Source organism: Alligator mississippiensis, chromosome 2 (genome assembly GCF_030867095.1).
Source record: "Alligator mississippiensis isolate rAllMis1 chromosome 2, rAllMis1, whole genome shotgun sequence".
Classification (NCBI taxonomy): Eukaryota; Metazoa; Chordata; order Crocodylia; family Alligatoridae; genus Alligator; species Alligator mississippiensis.
Window position 1 is genome coordinate 265562932 of NC_081825.1, and position 19485 is coordinate 265582416.

A 19485-nucleotide genomic window follows, 5' to 3' on the forward strand; every position below is an offset into this window, starting at 1 on the left:
TAATGAATGAGCTTGAGACTCAAATAGCTTTCTTGTTGATTACACAGTTTTCAGAGTCTTATCAATAAATGAGTACTGTGGATTCACAGCCCATATCAGCAGACCTTATTTTATATAACACTGCAGGGAGAGGTATGTGATGTTAAGTCTCTATAAAAAAAAACAATAACTTGCCTCTTTTTAACGATTAACATGATTCATTTCAGAAACCACCATCACTGATCAAAAGCATGTTAAAAAAGTATTTTGAACAGTTGGTGGAATACAAGGACCAGAAATATTACACTCACTTATGTATGTTTGCTTAAACTGAAGGCTTTACAGTGTAGAACTCTAGCATTTCCTTTGCAGTATAAAGATAAGCTAATTCCCCAAGAGTAGGAAAATAAAACCTACTAAAACTATAAGAGTAAGAACTAGAATACTACAGTTTGGATTTCATCACATCTGCCCTAGTAGCTGATTTCTCCTTGCATGTCAGGAGGATGTCAATTGCCCTCAATAATTCAGAACTACAGAGAGAGACAAGTCAAAATTTTCTCACTCCAAAATCTTTGAAATCTTCTAAAAGGCTGAGTTTCTCAGGAACAGACTCCAGATGGTCTAAGGCCACTCGGGTACTCTGAGAAACAGAACAAGAAAAAAAAAAGACACATAAAAATTTAATCAATGCTTTCAGCCCTTCTCTAAAGTCAAAAATACTAAAAATCATTTTGCGCCAATGTGAACGTACAGCACATATGTAAATACTTGTGCCTGAGTGTATGTGTCAGTAAACTATACAGTCAGCACAGCTGCTATAATAGCAAAAAATAAGAACAACACAACTCTTGACAAATAGCATCCTTGAGCTTCCATAAAAAATGAATCTACTTCCTGATCACAGCAATTATTAAAAATGGAATTAGTTTCTAATTTTATTGTTTCACCATTAAAAAATAAAATAGATTTAGTGAAAATATTAATCAGCAAACTTGCAATGGCAGTTTTTACATCTATGTGTACTCATGTAAAGGTAGATGTTAGACAAATGGTTGTATTTGATAAATACTCAAAATTCCATGTTTCTATTTGAAATAAGTTACCTACTGATAATTTACTTACTGCCTTAGAAATATTTGGGCCTGGAATCAATAATAATACATACAGGATTTTGTTTCTAGACTAATAGTTCAAATCTACCCTGTAACAAGAACAACTAAAAACAAGTATGCAGCATGATCCAAGGAAGAGCACGGCCTGAGTAAATGGTGTATGAACTTGTATGGAGTAGCCACCTTCATTCAGCCAGCGTCCTTTGGAGGTCCCCTAAGGTTGCCCACCCATTACTTGCTGAGAGGCAGGTGAGAACTTCTTTACTCCTTGTGCTTTCTTAAGAGTGCTTTCTGCAGCACCGGCACAGGTGATATAAATTTCAGTTTTCTGCATCAGGTCCTTTTAGTTCATTCATAATCTATAAAGCTACCAATAATAGGCACCATGATCCTTACTGCTAAGATTCCAATTTGAAATACAAACCAAAATTAAGCAAAAACCCATAAGCCAAATAAAATAATAAACTTCTGAGTCAAATAACATCAGGCCTTGAAGGGTGTACAAACTTCACCCTCAACTAAGAAAACTTTCCTGCCAGTCCTAGGGAATTCAGATCACCAGACTGACAAGAGCATTCTAGCTGTGTTAGAGACCAAGGTTTTAAACAGTGAACCCAACACCCCAAAAGTAAAGCTGGATATTTCAGAGCACAGATGTTACTTGCTTAATGCAACCTGCCCTGAAAGGCTGCATTCTGTATCAGACAAATCTCCCTTCCAGTTTTTCAGGGTCACCTAATTTTATAGTAGTACAGAATGTATTATGGCAAATGCATGAAAAATTGTTCTAAGGTCAGCACTAACAAGGAAAATATACACCTCGCTGGATGAGCAAAAATTAAATAAAACATTCTCTATGGGTTGCAACTGTTACCAAAGCCAATAAATCCATACTCAGGGTTGTTTTTTATTTCTGCACGAAGCAAAAACAATAAAGAATGCAGTTTCTCTAAAGCATATAGTTAAGAAATATATTTAGGAATCATATCTCAATCACCTAACAGACAACCCCCCACCCTGTAATGGCAAAGGGACAATTGAGCAGATACTTAGATGGCAACTCAAGAAGCAATATTATAATTATTTATACTGCAGTAGTGAATGGAGGCCACAGATTAAGTTTTCTAGTGTGCCAAGTACTGTGTATATGCTCACACACATACATGCCAAGACTGTCCTTGGCCCAAAGAGCTTAAAATCTTAGTAACACCGTGTCTTTTAATGTACAAAAAGAAAATGTCAACAAGTGCAACATGTCTAGCAGTATAGATGAGTTATACAAGGCAACTACAGCATTTGTTGAATGTTGTTTTTCTTATGTATAATTAAATAAGACCATCAGCCCCCAATCCTTGAAATCCACTAAATGCTTCCATTGATTTCAAGATCCAGTTTAAACAGTTCTCCTTTTTAGATTATATATAAATACCCGGGGGGGAGTGTACAGCATGTGCCCTGGAGGCTGGGCTGCATGGCAGCAGCGGGAGTGTGGCGGCAGTAAGCAGGAGCTCCCACCAGCGCTAATGGCGGTGGGAGAGGGGGTGGCGGTGCACCCCCTTTTTGTAGGGGATGCACCACCATGCTCAGGGGGTGCACATGCACCCCTTACTTGTTGCCCCTGTGTGTGTATAGATATAGATATACATTTTACTGACTAGTGGAAGCCTCTGTGATGACCTAATGCTTGATAAAGATGAGTACAGAGCTTCACGTGTCTTCCTGGAACAAATGTCAGGAATAGAGATGTTCTATAGGAAAGTCACCAGTCACTTAGGCTCTGATCAGCTTGAATACTACCATCAATGGTTCCATCTTAGTAATATTTCAGCACACCCTGCTATCTGTTTAGACACATATTAAGGACAAAAGTGTTGCTTCTTTTGACCTTTTGGTTGTGGAAACAAATAGCTATGGGGATTTCTGGACAGGTTTACTTTTGTGCTGGTAAAAGAATAAGCTTTGCTTCACATCCAGCTTGTGTAGTGATGTTTCACATCTCAAAGAATGTGGTTTGGAAAGAAGATTGATAGAGGAATCTGATGACTAAAGTTACATTCTATAACAAACTTGAATAAATACTCAAAGTGAGCTGATAAAAAGACCTTTCTCTAGACTCACGTGACCTCTTGCACCAAAAGGTTGGTACTACAATGGCTTGTGTGATTATCTTAACTGTGAGCTTTTAAAGAAAGGAACTGAACTTCCTTAAGTCCAAAAAGAGATACAGTCCTCCCCTTCTTTTTGGACTAGGAAGCTACTGTTGTAAAACCCCTTTGACATACTGCAGAAAAGCTTTCCTTTATGTATTCCAATACTGTAAGGGAAGACACCTCCTGTCTAAGCAACATCTTGTGATAAGGGTTTCTCAAAGGGGGTATGGAATATGGGGACTGGAAGTAGGCAGTACCCTGAACTGGACAGTACAGTCAGCTGTGACGGTGCCTAGATCCATTGGTTTGTTGTGATATGCCTCCACACCTATCATAAGGAAGATGAAAAAGACCTAAAGGGTAAGGAAGGGGAAGCTGGTATCTTGAAGTGGATAGCATCTTTCAACCATCCCATCAAAAGGTTCTTCTACTGTTTGAGAAGTTGATAAGTCAAAAGGCCTGCAGTGGAAGGTTGCTATCTTTTTGTAAAAGTACTGGTGCTTCTTTGGGGTCTTGGAGGACAGTACATGAAAAGCAGAGAGGAAGATGGTGTCTCTGGTAGTCCCTGGCTAGCATGTGCCTTGTTTTTATATCTCCTCTTCAGAGCGGGTGAATAAACATGTAGAGGGCATAAGGCGACTCTGGAAACTTCAAAAGTATCCCTGTTTCAAAGATGGAATACATGCCCAAAGGGAAAATTCTCTGCCATGCTCTGTCCCTATCCAGGTCACTCAGAGCCTTGAAGCAAAGATGAGAATCTCATAAAACACAGCTTTGACCTTCAACTGAGAAATATCTGATGCATTGAGAGTCCGCTGAAGTGAGGTTTTTGGCCACTAAGTGCCTCTCCTCAAGTAGGGCAGCAAATGCTTCTTGTGAGTCTACTAGAGTTTGATCAGTAAAGGATAGCAGGCACTCACAGATTCTAAAATTGTACTGAGCCATTACTGACCTAGTAATTGGCCTTTCAAATTAAAGGCTAAAAGACTACCGCCTTCTTTCTCAGCAAGGGCAGTCTATTCAGATTTTCTCTTTCAAGATTCTGTGAAACTTTTCAGTTTTCTAATTGGCTTCACTGACCACCAATGAGTAAGGTATGAGTCTACACAGGAAATATCTGCACCCTCGGAAGGTACTTTATATCTGCTTGCCAACCTTCCAAACAGCTAAGTGTTCCTCCAAAAATTCTTGCAGGGTCCCTTATAGCCTCACTGATAAGGAAAACTACTTTGCTAGATGCAGAGTACTGTTAAGATATCTGTGCATCTATAGGCTTTTCAATCCCCTGCACAGGAATTTGCAGAAGCCTGAGTCACCAGCTTTACGATGTCTTTGAAGACCTAAAATGTCTATCTGTGATAGTAAAGGAAGGACAACTGCTTCATGAGGGAAGGAGACAGGTGGGTTAGGATGAGGCATTTCCCCCCTCCACACACATATCCTAGAGATGGATCTAGAGATTCCTTGCATTCTGGGAAAGTAGGATCTGAAGACTGAGCAAGGGCAGCCTGTGATGCTGAAGCAGATGAACACAATCATAGATAGTAAGACTTGTCATTGTGGAGTCTCTCTGTACATGGGGCTCATGACCAAAAGCATAGAATAGAAATGTTAGAGAAACATCTCTGAGACCACTGAATTGGAACTCAGGAAGTCTGAGGTAACAGTTTGGAGATCCAAGGCTCCAAAGAAAAAAGATAAACACACCGAGAACCACAGCCACAGTCAAAAGAGGTATCTGGTGAAAAGACTGCAACTGAGTGCCAATAGGCCTGGCACTGGGAATCACTTCCTGAACAAGGCCAATGCTGGTGACCCTGTACAAGCACATCTAGGGAAAGCTGCCTGTCAAGCTGCCTGATTGAGAGGGGTCTTTAAGAAGCTGGAGATGGAGATCTCTCTCGGGAACTATTTCTAGTGCTGTGTTCTGAAGGAGAATGTCTTTGATGCTTTTGATGAAAGTGGTTTTCTAAAGAGAGAATTCATGCTCCTGGAAAGTTTGTGTCCACTTAAGTCCTAAGCCCCAGGGTCAGAATTTGACCCTAAAAAATTATCCAGGAGATAAATCTGGATTCTAACTCCGAGTCCCTTCCTGGTCAGGAAGTGACTGACTTCAGAATAGTGCACTCTCCATGGATAGAAGATTCCCAATACAAGTACTTAGTGTGCACATATGTGGCAGAAAGGAGAACTATTTGAGTTCTGGAGACCTGGGGGAAACCATGTCAATAATAAAAATCAAGGGGCAAATGGATCCTTACGTAGCTAAAGAAACCTCGTAGCACAGGCGAGGGGAGACTAAACAAGGTAGAAAAAAAAGAGGATAACTAACCGAAGGTCCAAGACCAAGAAAAAAAGTGAAGAAAGGTGGGTTCTGAGAATAGCTGCAGGCCAAAAATGTGGTCTGCATTAGCATGAAGAAACCTTATCCTGAGGCAACATGGCTAGAAGGAACAAAGGAATGGATAGTTCGTATGTCCCTTTGTGCCCTTGGTTCAGATCATTAGGAGAAGCAGAGTCCATGCACAGCATATGGGTACTGCTAGGACAAAATGTCTCTGAGTTGGGAGTGCTTGAGGCACATACGCACCCACAGCAGAATTAATATGAATATAGACAAACCCTTAAATGACAACTATATTTCACAGTTTTTGTAGGCATGCCACAAATCAGCCCTGCATCATCTTGAACTGCTATTCCAGTCTCCTTCCCCTGCCTAATCTGTTCCTCTGCTTTGCGCTTTCTGCCTTATCTGCCACTGTGCTACTTGCCCCTGGCCTGATTTGCCAAACATGGAGGCTGCCTGTGCCACTTGTGGTATGTATGCCACAGCTTGGCCACTCCTGAGCTAGATGTATGAGGCAAGAGACCACCTGTTCCCATTCTTCTTCAAGTAATTTTCAACCCTTGTCTTAGGCACTTAAGAAACAGGCACTCTAAGAAATAGATATAATATCACATGAAGCACCATATAGTCTGTATACAACTGTAGTAATTTATTTTAAAACAAAAATCTTCCATTTTTTCTATAAAAGTGGTAAATGACTTCAGCTTTTACAGCAATGGAGTTCTACATGCATGCTTTCTGCCTCAGATGTTGAAATATTATGAATCCTTACTGGACTAAATGAGGCCCCTCTTTGGGAGGATTTAACAGCAACATGTGAAAATATTGTTCTAAATAGACACATTTCAGTACAGATCTGGATGAAAGGCCTAATTAAAAATGTTATTCAAAGCCCTTGGTCCGAGATACAATGAGCTTTTAAAACACTAAGTATATCAATACAGAAAAAAGACTATTTTACAAATATTCTATTCAATGTGTGTAATATTCTGTCAGGTTTCCATCATGACCAGTATACTGCCACAATGACTTTGTTTTCTTTTACCAAGTAAAAGGATAACGTGCTACTTTTGTCCTGCTTCATATTATCCTCCCTGTTTCCAGTGCTTCTACAGAGAAAAAATATTGAGAGAATATAGTCTGGGAAGATATAGCATTCCTCAAGAACATGAAATTCTGGAAACTCTCCAGATCATAAGAAAAAAAAGAATAACTAGAATGAGTTCAGACTGGTTAATGCAGAAACTGGTTTGTGCCTTTTTTTTTATTTGGTTCTTGCACATTAGTATTTGATTTGGTAGGGTCATTAAAAAAAGAATTGCCAGAGGGTATTCACATGCTGAAACTCTGCGTTTTATGCTAAGAACTCTAGGATCTTGCTGACCCCAAAATGCAACTTTTTAAGCCTTCAGTCTTTATTTACACAAACTATTAAAGATCTGAGATCTTAAATGGTGTATCTTTATAATTTTTACAAGGATTTTAGCCAAAACAAGCAGTTGCAAATTATGTCTGAAAAGTGAACAAACAAATATAAAAGGATTGAGATACTTAAATATTCAAGGTGAAGTAAGGTGAAATAATTAAGGAATATACAGTTTTTCAGTTTGCAATGACTAGAGGCAAGCATGCAGCTACATACAATTCAGCAGAAAGCTGTTTCAATAAAGTTGCATAACACATTTGTTGAAACTGATCCAAAACATTTGCAGAAAACATACTGGTCTCACCTAAAATTTGTCACAGGGAAGTAGAATGCTCCCTCTTCTGTCTATCATGTCTAGACTTCTGATTTAAGTTGCAGGATGAAACATGCATTGAAGATGCAGTTGATGATGCATATCAACTTGTTCCAGCAAAAAAGCTAAGTAACTGCTAAAATCAATTTAATTTAACTCCTTCAAATAAATCTGATGCATTTTAATTTAAATCTATGAATTTGTCTTTTCATTTCATATTACTGCTGCACTGGGGGGCCAGGTTGGCATGGGTGCTAAGGTGCATGATTAATAACCCAAAGGTTGCAAGATCAAGGCCATAGCAGAAGTGCTCACAGCATGGCCCTCTCAGATTCCAATGATCTGTGAATTTTGCTAAATACCTTGTTATAACAAGGACATGGGAAGGAAGGAAAGACGGTTGCACTGCTTTGCTACATTTTAAAAATCTAACAAAAATACTATGGGTAAGGATCTACAAAAAACAACTCTGAAAAAACACCAGATGCTGGGGACATAAAGCATGAAGGAGAATGTTGCATTGGGTTGAAAACTGACAGCAGAGGTGGGATGAAAAAAATGTGCATACTTACGGTGATTTATTTTTGAATACAAAACTAATTTTACAGAGACTTGCAAAATTCTAACTCTGAGCGAGTAATATTTTTGACAACAAGTAAAGCAAAAGTTGTCTCCTTGTCATCAGCACTGTTGTACATGTGGGTGAGTGGTTTTTTCTACTCAGCCAGCAAATTTTCAGGGCAGTTTCATTCAGCTGAACTGAACAGCATGCTTATATCATCAAGCATTATATTTGATAGTCTAATTCTGTATTTTTTGTAAAATTCTTTATGCATCCATAAAATAAATGTCCAAAGAATAATAGAAACAAATATTTCCATCTACATCACATCTGGCTTTCCCCACACAAGGTCTTATAATTTGCAACAATAAAATTAATAAGCAGTACACACAGGTGGATTAGTTTATACCTCCATTGTGTAGACATTGATAAGCATATCACATGCTGATTAACATGCTTTCCACAGACTGTAATGTGGAATTGTTTTTATATCAGTAAAATCCCTGCATTTATTTTCTCAAACAGGGTCCCACTACACCTTTCTGCTTCATACTAAAATTGCCAGAGGTATCTATCACTCTGTAAATGTCTCCCTCCCAAAACCATCTACCATTGCTCCTCTACCTCAGTGAAAATGTACTCATTCATATTACATGCTTCATTTACAGTGGCCTTATGTTCATCAAAGCCTTGATTTTCCACTCCATTAATTTATGATGAATTGCATGGTTTGCCTCCTTCTTCCCAGAGTAGTTTGTTGCCCTGGTTTGTATGTGGGTTTGAAAGGTTGAGGGGTATCTGAAAGGGACTAGATTCTCATGAGCCATCTCTCTGCCAGCTTTCTAGAATGAAAAAATTAACTGTGTGAGAAACAAAACACTGAACTAAAACCCTAAGCATGTACATATGCCTTAATCTAACCCCATTTTCCCCTTCTTGTCTAACCCCCGACACCAAGAAAAGCACTCAAAATGGCATATTATTTATATAGAAAGCTAAAGTTGATGTGCATAGTCTTCATGGCAACTTGTGATCTGAATTGCAGAAGGGTAACTCATAGGCTCCCCAAAGTACCTCACGTTGTGAGAAACAAACTATATCCCCATTCCGCAAAACCCCTGAAAAGCTTTGGGGAGGTGGTGAAAAGGCAAACAAACAAACAACACCTCCCCCCTATTAAGCCATAATGCAGGAAGGGGGCTACAATATGCAGTAAATATAAAGAACGTGTTAAAGAAAGTGAGGGAAAGATGAAGGAAAGGCTTTTAGCTGACCCAGAGAAGTGGCACAATAATGGGTTTAATGATATGCACAGAAACCTCCTTAGTATGGATCAAGTGCCATATTTGTATCATTAATGACTGCACTCTTCTATATTAAAAGAGATGGGTTTAGTCACGCGGAACAAAATGCTAAAAAGGATGGTGGGAACACCTGACATAGAGGACAATTACGTACTGCTAATTATTTCCCAGAACCCAGAAAACTATGTGCCATAATGTATACAAGTAATCCCAAAGAGAGCAATCATGTCTGTCTGCTCATTATTGAACAGGGAACAGAGGGTACAGTGCACTGATAGTACTGATAAGTGGAAAGAACACCAATTGTACTGACTGAAGCAGTATCCATGTTATTTTACTTAAAAGCACACTGTGAATGCTATTAATCATTTCTGTTTTTAAAATAAGGATTATTTACTTTGAAAGGGGTGTTCTATGTTCTCATAAAGAATGATAAAACAAATTACTCATTTTCCATGACTTCATATAAACACTTTGATGTTTAAAGTGCATGTGAACAGTTAATCCTCCTATACTGATGTATTCTTGATGATAGGCAGTTCTACTCTATCCTAAGGGACAGATCTAAATCAAAATCAGACACACTATTTTATTTTTAGTCTCAGAGCCACAGTGATAAACACAAAAATAAATCAATTCAAATTTTTATATATTCCCCTAAACTTTTTGGTTTTCTAGTTAACACATTGAAAACACACATAAACATATACCAGAAACAAAATGTTACTGACTACCACGTACAGTGCTACTTTCTTTTCTGAGATAGGTAAATAAAACAAACAGGCAGCCATCAGTAGAGTGAAAGTATCTTTTTAAAATTAGAGATGACTTAAGTATCAATTGGCTAATCCCTGCAGAATATCAATAAAAAGATTAAGCATATCTGTAATTTAAATTGACAGCAATGCATTTTAGGAGACAGTAACTTACAGTTAAAAAGAATCTGTTATGTTAAAGGTGACCCATGATGATTTTCTTGTAAATGAACTGAATGTAAAGTTGCATACTGAATACATAAATAGCAGGAGTTAAATGCATCCAACACATACATGATTTAAAAAATGTTTTTACTTCTCTCAGTTTTAAGACTTCAAAATGATGGACTACTAGTTTATATACCAAGCCAACATTAGGTAAATGGTATCTCAAATCTACCATGACCGTGGCATGATTTTAATTCACAATATAATGTGCCATGGAAATATAGCTTTACAGTGCTACTTAAGGTACTTGACCTCCAGTTGGCTGGCTCATGGTGCCATACAAATTCCATCATAGCTCAGACATGTGAGGTAAGTATAGACCATCAAAAAGCTGGAGGATAAATCAATTCAATCTTCACAGTTTAGTCTAAGTTGTGTAGACTGAACCAATAAGCAAGTGAACATTCACTTTTGATTCTGGAAATGTAGCCACATGCCTACAGTGGTCCTGATCAGTAGGAGGTGCTAGAACATGCCTCCCTGCTCAGCTGGAGCAGACAGCTTGGGCTAAGACTAGCCTGCTCACCCTATGAGGAGGAGTTTATGGGGGAGGTGCAAAGCATCCTGGGATGCTGGAGGATTGTGAGTTAACCTGAAACTGGAGAGGATCTGGGACAGAAGTTCACTAAATCACTTAAACCTAAAGGTATCTTAAATCAGGTTTCACCCATTTTGAAAGCAGTTTATATGCAATGAACTTCTGTTGTGTTACAGATTTGAACCAGTTTCCAATCACTTATACCAGTTTATGTGTAATTTCTGTCCCTAGCCATGGTGCCCTGGTGCTCTGTGAGTTTAGGGGGAGCATAAAGTTAAAAAATCTGTTTTATATCATTAAACCCTAATTGTACTTCTTGCTCTTAATTTGGGGATTTCCATACACAATACCGTAGCTTGTTAAAAGGACAGATTACCTTTAGGAAAAAGAAATAACAAGACCAAAAAAACAAACAACTCTCTACAGAAACTTATGGAGTTACACAACATTTGAGTTCAACTAGCTTTTGTCACAATAGATTGTTTTCACTGAGACTTAAACTACGAGGAATTTTTGTTAAGCAAAAACTGCATTCATACAAAGGAAAAACAATGTAGCTTTGTTAACATGGAAATCTGAATGGGAAAGAACTGCACATGCCAAAATAACTGAACTTTTAATCTTGACTCCAGATGTTTTAGCACAGGGTGGATCACATTTTAATTAAGAAACTGTCTCATGGACACTTCCTTTCCGATTTGCAACTGCATGAACCAGCTCTCTTCTCATTCATGAGCCCATACATCCCAGTGGTGACTTCAGGAATTGTTTACATGGAAAAAATAATATTAGGGAAGCATTTCATGCATTTTGAACTCTTTTAATACAAACTAGCAGCTGGAAATGAGGGGGAGGCAGCACTGTGCTGGCCAGCCAGCTCTCTCTGAGTCATCATCTAGTGCTCTGAGGACCACTAGGGGTCTGTGGTCTATACTTTGGAAATCTCTGGTTTAACATTTCCTAGAGGCTTGACCTAACACAAGGACTTCTGGAAATAATTATGAGAGATCAAGGAAATATAATCCAGATTAGCAGGGTGTGTGAAAGAAGCCTAATGCAGCTGGATACATACATTACAGTGTTGATATGGACTTTTTTGGTTATTCATGTATGATAATCTTCATCTTTTCTAGGCTCTTATGAGATTAAATCCTTCGCTTGTCATTGATATTGATGATTTTCACTTTAGCAGTATTTTATCAGGGGCTGTAAACCTTAAGGCTAGGGACAGACATTTAAAAAGCCCGAGCCTGAATTGATTCAATCTTTCCAGGTTAGACTAACCTGCAAAGCTTGACCTGATTTGGAGGTGGATATACATTCCCTTTTCATTCCAGAAACGCAGACACATACCTGCAGTGGCTCAGGCTAGAAGCCTAGGGATGCTAGAGCAGCCCTTCCTTCCCTTCCTCAGTACAGAGCTGGGGGCGGGGGGCATGGCCAGGCCCTGACAGGATGCTCTGATTAGCCCAACAGGGAGATGATAACAGTGTTTTTCACCCCTAACTCAGTGTTTATTACCCCATTAAAAAAAAAGAGGGACATTACCAGCTACCTGTTGATTCTGCCTTTGTCACAGCATGGATGGGAGCCAGCATGTGGTCTGCTAGCTAATACACAGATACCTCTCAGCAAGGCAGAGGGGAGGGGAGAATTTCTGCTTAGCAGGGAGTGGTGAGGGGGAGGGGGACAGCAGCCTGCAAGTGTCTGCCAGAGGTGCAGCCAGGGAGTAGAGGGGAGGGGCCAGCCCTGCTGTGGAGCAAAGAGCCCTGCCCAGCCCAGCCCAGCCCAGTGAGCATGTTGGGATGCTGGGGGACTCTGTTTTTAACTTAAACCAGCAAGGGGTCTGGGACAAACATTGCATAAACCGGGTTGACCCAAATTAGTTAAATCTGATACTACATTCAACCAGGTTTATTGCAAACCAGTTTCAGCCATTTTCAAACTGGTTTGTGTGCACTGAACACCTGTTCTGTTACAGGTTTAAACCAGTTTCTGATCACTTAAAACACTTTATGTGTAATGTCTGTCCCTAGCCTAATAGGCCCTCACTAGGCAGGAGGAAGGAAAGTACCGTTGTCCACATCTCACAGATGACCATCAAGAGGGTAAGTCAGTTCCAAGGTTACCCAGCCAATTGGCATTAAAGAACAATGAAATCTGACTCAGCATTTCTCTCACTTGAACAATTTGGTACATTGTATTTGAAACAAGATAAAAATTATGCCTGCTTGTCATCATTTAATGCAGCAGGTGCTTGTAGATTCCTTTCAGTAGTGGAGTTGATCACAGAGTTAAACTTAACATATGTGGTACTACCATGAAGAAATTACCAGTATCAACACATTAGAAATTTTTTTGACCATCCCCTCATTTTAATGTGTTTTTTTAACTTTTAAAATCTTTTTGTAGTGTGGGAACAAAAAATAAGGCACTAAAACTAATATACAAAGAGCCTATTTGTAAATCTTATTGCAATCTTTGACTCCTTTGTGTGCCAATATGCAGAAAAAAAATGCTTGTTTGTGAAAAATAATGTTACTAAAGAAAATCCTATGAACTAAATTATAGGGCAACACCTTTGAGAACTATTGTAGATGTCTATCCTGTCTATGCTCAATAAACTGACTCACTGGAAACCCACTGTGTATCAGCACTTCTGCTTAGTCTCTGAGAAATAACGGATGATATCTAGAAAAATTATAGCCCTTTACAATGGAGATTTGTACTCTGAATTCTTTTCCTTGGAGAGGAACCAGGAGCATTTCTATATATTAAAGTCATGCAGCAGGATTCAATCCCTTGCAATTTGTAGAACATGCTCATATTATCTTCACAATATCAAAGGGCAGCTTTTTACCTGGAGAACACACTATGTTACTGATAGCATTCTGAGAGACTATAAAACATATTATCAAGCCAGGCAGTTAGACAAGCAAGATGACTACTTATCAGTAGCCAAATATGAAGCTGTCATTCTGACCTCCAAACATTGAGCAATTTAATAAAGTTTAACCCTTCTGCAAGCAGAGTTCCCTTCATCCTGTAACTTCTCTAACAAAAGAAGTTCAGCAATGCCTTTTAGTGCAAATATTTTAAGCATGTTTTATCATCTGCACATTCAGGAACTATTTTTTTCAGATTACCCTGTAGTGCATATTTGTTAGCTGATGAACTTTCATTATTTTAAAATGGAATACAGAACATAGTGTGCACATGAAGATGCTTTGTAAAAAAAAAAAGAAATTTACCAATTTACTACTGCAAGGTATTGATGAAAGATTTTTTAATTATTATGAATATTAGTGTTTAGTGACATTGGGCTGGAGGAGAAATATTGAGTACAAAACATTTAGTTTTGCAATTTGCATAAAACTGGTGCTACAGATTAGAACTCTTTTATAGGAGCCTTATTAATCTCTTGAGTTAACTCCATGATTCCTGATTTCATCTTCATTTTTTAATTCATGAATGTGAAATAAGTGGTAACTGGAGTAGCAGGTTATGGAAAGACACCAGAGGCAGAAGAGTGCTCCTAAACAACAACAAAAAGAGCAGCAAAATGCATGTGCAAAGAAAACCAGAGGTGCCTTAGTTAATAGCAAACTAAAGAACAAACAAGCAAGCTTATAGCAGTGGCTAGAAGATGGAGAAACAAGATGGGTAGTAGCCAACTGAGAGAAGTAAACGGGAGTAACGAAGAAGCTGAAGAGGAAGGCAAGGGACTGAGGAAAGAGGCAAATGGAAACCCACCCTGAAAGGCAAACTAACTGTGAGCACTTCCAGGTAATGGAAGCTGCCCAACTACCTATGAGTTTGGGTGCCTGAGTGGGGGAAGGAAGCAGGACAGCTAGGGCAAGCTTCCTGATATCAGCTGGAGGAAGTGACATGCTGGTTATTTGATGAAAGGAACGGAAAGGGTGAGGCAGACAGGGTGGAGGATCTTAGAGTCTCCTTCCCCTCCCCCCAATCATTTTGTTTTAACATCAAAGGACTGCTGTACTCCAGAGGCACTATAAAATGCTTTGATGTGACAGCCGTTCTGGCATGATACTACAACAGCACACCAGAAAGGGAGGCAGTTGTTAACTCTCAGATTAAAGAGTTCCTAAACACTTGCTGATACAAAGAATTACAGCCAGGAAACAGCATAAGAGTTCACTGAAGAACTGCCTATTAATGACATACCAAGACTAAAATATTGTGAGGCCCCCTAAAGTGCATGGGTGGGGGGAAGTTGCAGCAACCCTCTCCAGTGAATTGGCAGAATGTTCTGGGCACTGTATCACCACTAGTCCTGCTGTTGGAAGAGAGACTGAGCAGAAAATAGATACCACTTAACAGTTTTTGAGTTGGTGAGTCTATGCAGGCCATTAAACAATAAATTAAGTTACTGAACTTTATACAGTAATTATAATGACAGTAAATACAGACAATGATTTAAAACAAAACACAAACCCACTACTACAATATAAAAAGAAGTTCATATACGGAAAAACAACTTTACACAACATTCAGGGCCAGCCAGTGTCACTGGCATTTCAATAGAGTTATTATAGATTTACACAACTATTAGCAAAGAGCAGAACCAGTTTCTAATGGCAAGGGACAAAATTTCAGTGTCTTAATGTCAATATTCTCTACTGAGGTGCCTGGCAGTAGCAGGCCATGTTACCTGTTAATAGAAATGTAATATGTAGGTCCAATGGGATAAATTAAGGATAGAATTAATATCAAATAAAATTTCCTGTTCTTTTCTGTAAGTCAGATTGACAGCATTAAGGCAACATAGGGTCAAAACCCATGTCTTTTCAGTAAGACTGCTGCCTTATCAGGAACTGAATCACTTGACACACACACTTTTTACAGAACAATAGATTTAATTTTGATTTTGTATATTCTTATAATAGGAAGGACAGCAGAGAGACTGCAGAAAAGGTGTACAGATTGTCAGAAATATTTAGAGAAAAGTGGCTTAAAAACCAAAATCTGGAATAAGGAAATAAAAGTGAATTGCAGAGGTGGCTGAGAAGGCATAATACTAAAATCAAGGAAAGAGAATACTCTTAACCAGGTATGGCTGTTCAAATACTTGGGATCTACATTAAATGATCAGAGATCATTTCTATATAAGATGTTTCTTTGTGTGTTTAAATGTCTTATGTAAATCTCCTGCACAGTGTCCAGGTAACCATATAAACATTAAAATACAAGTGAGGGAAACACAATTATCATTTTTAAAAATTAAAAATACTGATTTTAGGGTTCATAAAAGATTCTGGATTGACAGCACTGGAAAATGAGCACTCTATATTTTCAGAACAAGTGTGGTTTGTTCTACATGCTTTGTTGTACAACAGGGCTGTCCAACTTCCAAGTGGCAAGGAGCCACAAGCCCCATGGCTGCACCAGTGGGAGCTGCATGCCTCATGGGCCATGCCAGGGCAGGCCCCTGACCTCTCCCCACTTCCCACTGAATCACGTGCCCCAGGCTCACCATCAGTCTCCATGCTGCCCCAATGGCCCCACCCCCAACACCACTTCGAGTGAGGGCAGAAAGCAACAGCTGGAGGAAGGGTAAGGCCAGAGACTCAAGGTGGTGTTGTTGCTGGAGCACGGGAGGAGCCAGGAACTACAATTTAACCCCTCATAGGCTGCCAGGTAGACAGGCCTGTTCTACAAAAACACTAGCTTCCCTAATATGAGCCTGTTGATAGGTATTATCTGATCAACAGGGATCCTAGTTTTCTCTGATAAAAAAATCCCTTATTTTCAGATAAGAAGTAACCCAAAATTTACATTTTTCTGTGATTAAAATTTAGCGCCACTACGTATATATAAGAGCAAATTGCCCACCCACGCCGCATCAGGTCCAGCTCCACTCCTCCCTTCCCCCTCCCCCTGTCACATTGGGCCCGGGGCTGCTCCCTCCCCCTTCCCCTCCCCCTGCCTCTTGGGGTGCCAGCCCACTCCACCCGCCACCTCCAAGGACATGGCTGTGCCCTGCTGCCAGACAACCAATCAGAGTGTGAATAAAGCATTAGACAGACAAGCTAAGGCTTTATATACATACTAACCAACTGCCCATCAAGAATGAGAGGGGGGAAGTGGGTGGGATGGAGCCCTGTGCCCCCTTCCATCCAGGCCCACTCCCCACTTCCCTTCTGCTGCTTGGGGTCCGGGTCCGCTCCCCTGCTCCCTGCTGCAGCTGTGAGGGGAGGGGAGGAGTGGGCCTGGGCTGGATGCAGGGGAGGACTGGGCCTGAGGGTGGGGAGAAGCTGGGCTGCTGTTGTGGTGGGAGGGGGAGCAGCAGGCCCAGGCCAACCCGGCAGCGACAGGGGGACAGGAGGAGAGGGCTCAGGGTTGATGTGGGGGAGGGCGGGATAGGGGAGGAGTGGGCCTGGGCCCAAGGGTGGGAGGAGGTGGCCCTCTCCTCCCCTCCCCCTCCTGCTGCCACTGCTACATCAGGCCAGGCCTGCTGCTCCCCCCCCCCACCACCACCACAGCAAGCTGGCTTCTCCACTCCCACTTCGAGCCTGATCCACCCCCACATCTTCCACGTTAGACCCAGGCCTGGGCCTGCTCCTCCCCTTCACCCACCACCGCCGCTGCACCGGCCTGGGCCTGCTTCTAACCCCGCCCACTGTAGTGGGCCCACTCCTTCTCCCACCTCCCCTGTCCTGGGCCCACTGCACATTACGGACAGACAGACAGACAGACATAGGCTTTTATTAAATAAATAAATAAATAAATACACACACGCACACACACATATATACTGGTGTTTCATTTTAATCATGGAAAATGTACATTTTGGGTTACTTTTTATAATCAGAATATTGGAGATTTTTTTTTAATCAGAAAAAAACAGGATCCCTGCTGATCAAGAGGGACCTTACCCATTCTTTCAGGGCCTCTGTTAAGATCAATCAAGGCATCCAAATATTGCCATTTATGTTAGTTTCAGAACTATTCACACCTGTGCATTTCTAGCTGGATGCACTCCTAGGATGATACATTTGATATTTAAACTCTATTATATCTCCTTTGTTCACTTCACAGATACCATGGTGCGGAGCCAGATTCTGTAAAGGGATAGCAACCAAAAAGCACAAAAAGGCAATTCACTGCTAAAGTGTAGTTCTAGCATGTTAATTAGAATCCAATGAACTGTAACAATGAAAATTGTTCACAGCTATACCAAGTCTATGTTCTTACTCAACTCAGATTTAAATAACCCACCACTATTTATCATAGATGCCTCCATGGCTAGGGACAGACATTCAAAAAGCCTGATCATGATTTGATTCATTCTTTTTGCAGGTTAGTCAAAGCTGAGCAGCTTAAACTGATTAACAACTAGACTGTTAAATCAGGAAATACAGGCATGTGCCTGCAGTGGTTCAAGCCAGAAGCTGGGGGGCACTAGAGCATGCCTGCCAGCCACTGACAAAGGGGAGGGAAGAGAGAAGCCCTCCAAGGCTCTCACCCCTCCCTGCTGGAGCAGAGGGGATGTGGCCATGCACCAGCTGGGGCTAGCACAACACACAGGATGCCAGCCACCAGCCTGGGGGTGGGGTGGGGGGAGAATGGGGTGCTGCTGCCAGACTGAGAAGCGGGGATGGAAACAAAGTCCTCTCTCTGAAGCAAGCATGTATTGAACACAGCACTTTGCAAAGCATACAACAGGGAACTAACACAAATCTTTGCCTAAGATAAGATACAGTCCAGCAAAACACAGCATATGCAAATTAGTCTAACTTAAAATGTAAAGCAGGAAGACAAGAGAAAGCCTTTCATAAGTCTCACTAATCCTGAGGGCAGTGTGTCTCCTTACAGCCAGGCATTCAGAAAGGTGTTTTTTAGGTTTTACAGGTTCTGCTTTATAATGTAAATGTAGCTCTCTGCATTCTTTGGTCTGCAACTTCCAGCCAGAAGCTGTCTGCAACTTCCCTTAACTCCATCTCCAGCACATGTATGATGATTGTCAGGTCTTTGCCAACACTTCCCACCTCTCAGGCTGCTCCTGCAGGTCTTAGCTCTGGGCTCACAGTGGCAGGTGTTGGATCAGCACACAGGGGACTAGCTTGCTTCTCTCCCCCCACTCCCAGATGCTGTGGAATTAATGCCCTCCCTGGCTGCAGGCAAGCTGGACAGAGGGAGGAATTAACTCAGCTCTGCCTGGCTGCAGAAAAGCCCTGGAGGTGCGGCTGGGGCTGGCAAACCCCAGGTGTAGTCTGCAGGGTTTGCCAGTGGGGAGGGGGGAGTGGAACAGTGGACGGAGGGAGGAATTTGCCTCAGGTGCTATGGCAGGCCAGCTTCTGGCCACGCCCCACCCCTGCTCTGGCTAAAGAGCACAGGAGAGTGGCCAGCCCAGCACTCTGGAGCAGAGCCCAGCCCAGAGAGCATGCTAGGATGCTGGGGGTCTCTGATTTAACTTAAACCAGCAAGAGGTTTGGGACAGACATTGCATAAATCAGTTTGACCCAAATCAGTTAAGTCTGATACTACATTCAACCAGGTTTATCTCAAACCAGTTTTAGCCATTTTCAAACTTGTGTATGTGCACTGAATGTCTGTTCTGTTACAGGTTTAAACCAGTTTCTTATCGCTTAAACCAGTTTATGTGTAACATCTCTCCCTAGTCCATGTGCATTTGTGAAGGTAATTTTTTTTTCTGTTCCTCACATGGAACATTTACTGAGAACCTCAGGTAGTCCCATACAGCATGCTGTGACTTCATCAGCAGATCAATTTCCTACCATCAC

At 40.9% G+C, this 19485-nt stretch overlaps 1 protein-coding gene across 3 annotated transcripts in view; it reads right to left on the reverse strand.

Moving 5' to 3' along the window:
- CEP128 (centrosomal protein 128) overlaps positions 1–19485 on the reverse strand; it is a 366371-nt gene that overhangs the window by 24044 nt on the left and 322842 nt on the right. The window contains exon 21 of one of the 3 annotated variants that reach the window (XM_059723137.1): positions 545–622. The exons of the other annotated variants lie outside the window; for them this stretch is intronic. Within the exon in view, the coding sequence (XP_059579120.1) occupies positions 545–622 (78 nt within the window). The remainder of the gene's footprint in view (positions 1–544; positions 623–19485) is intronic. 3 annotated transcript variants of the gene reach the window in all.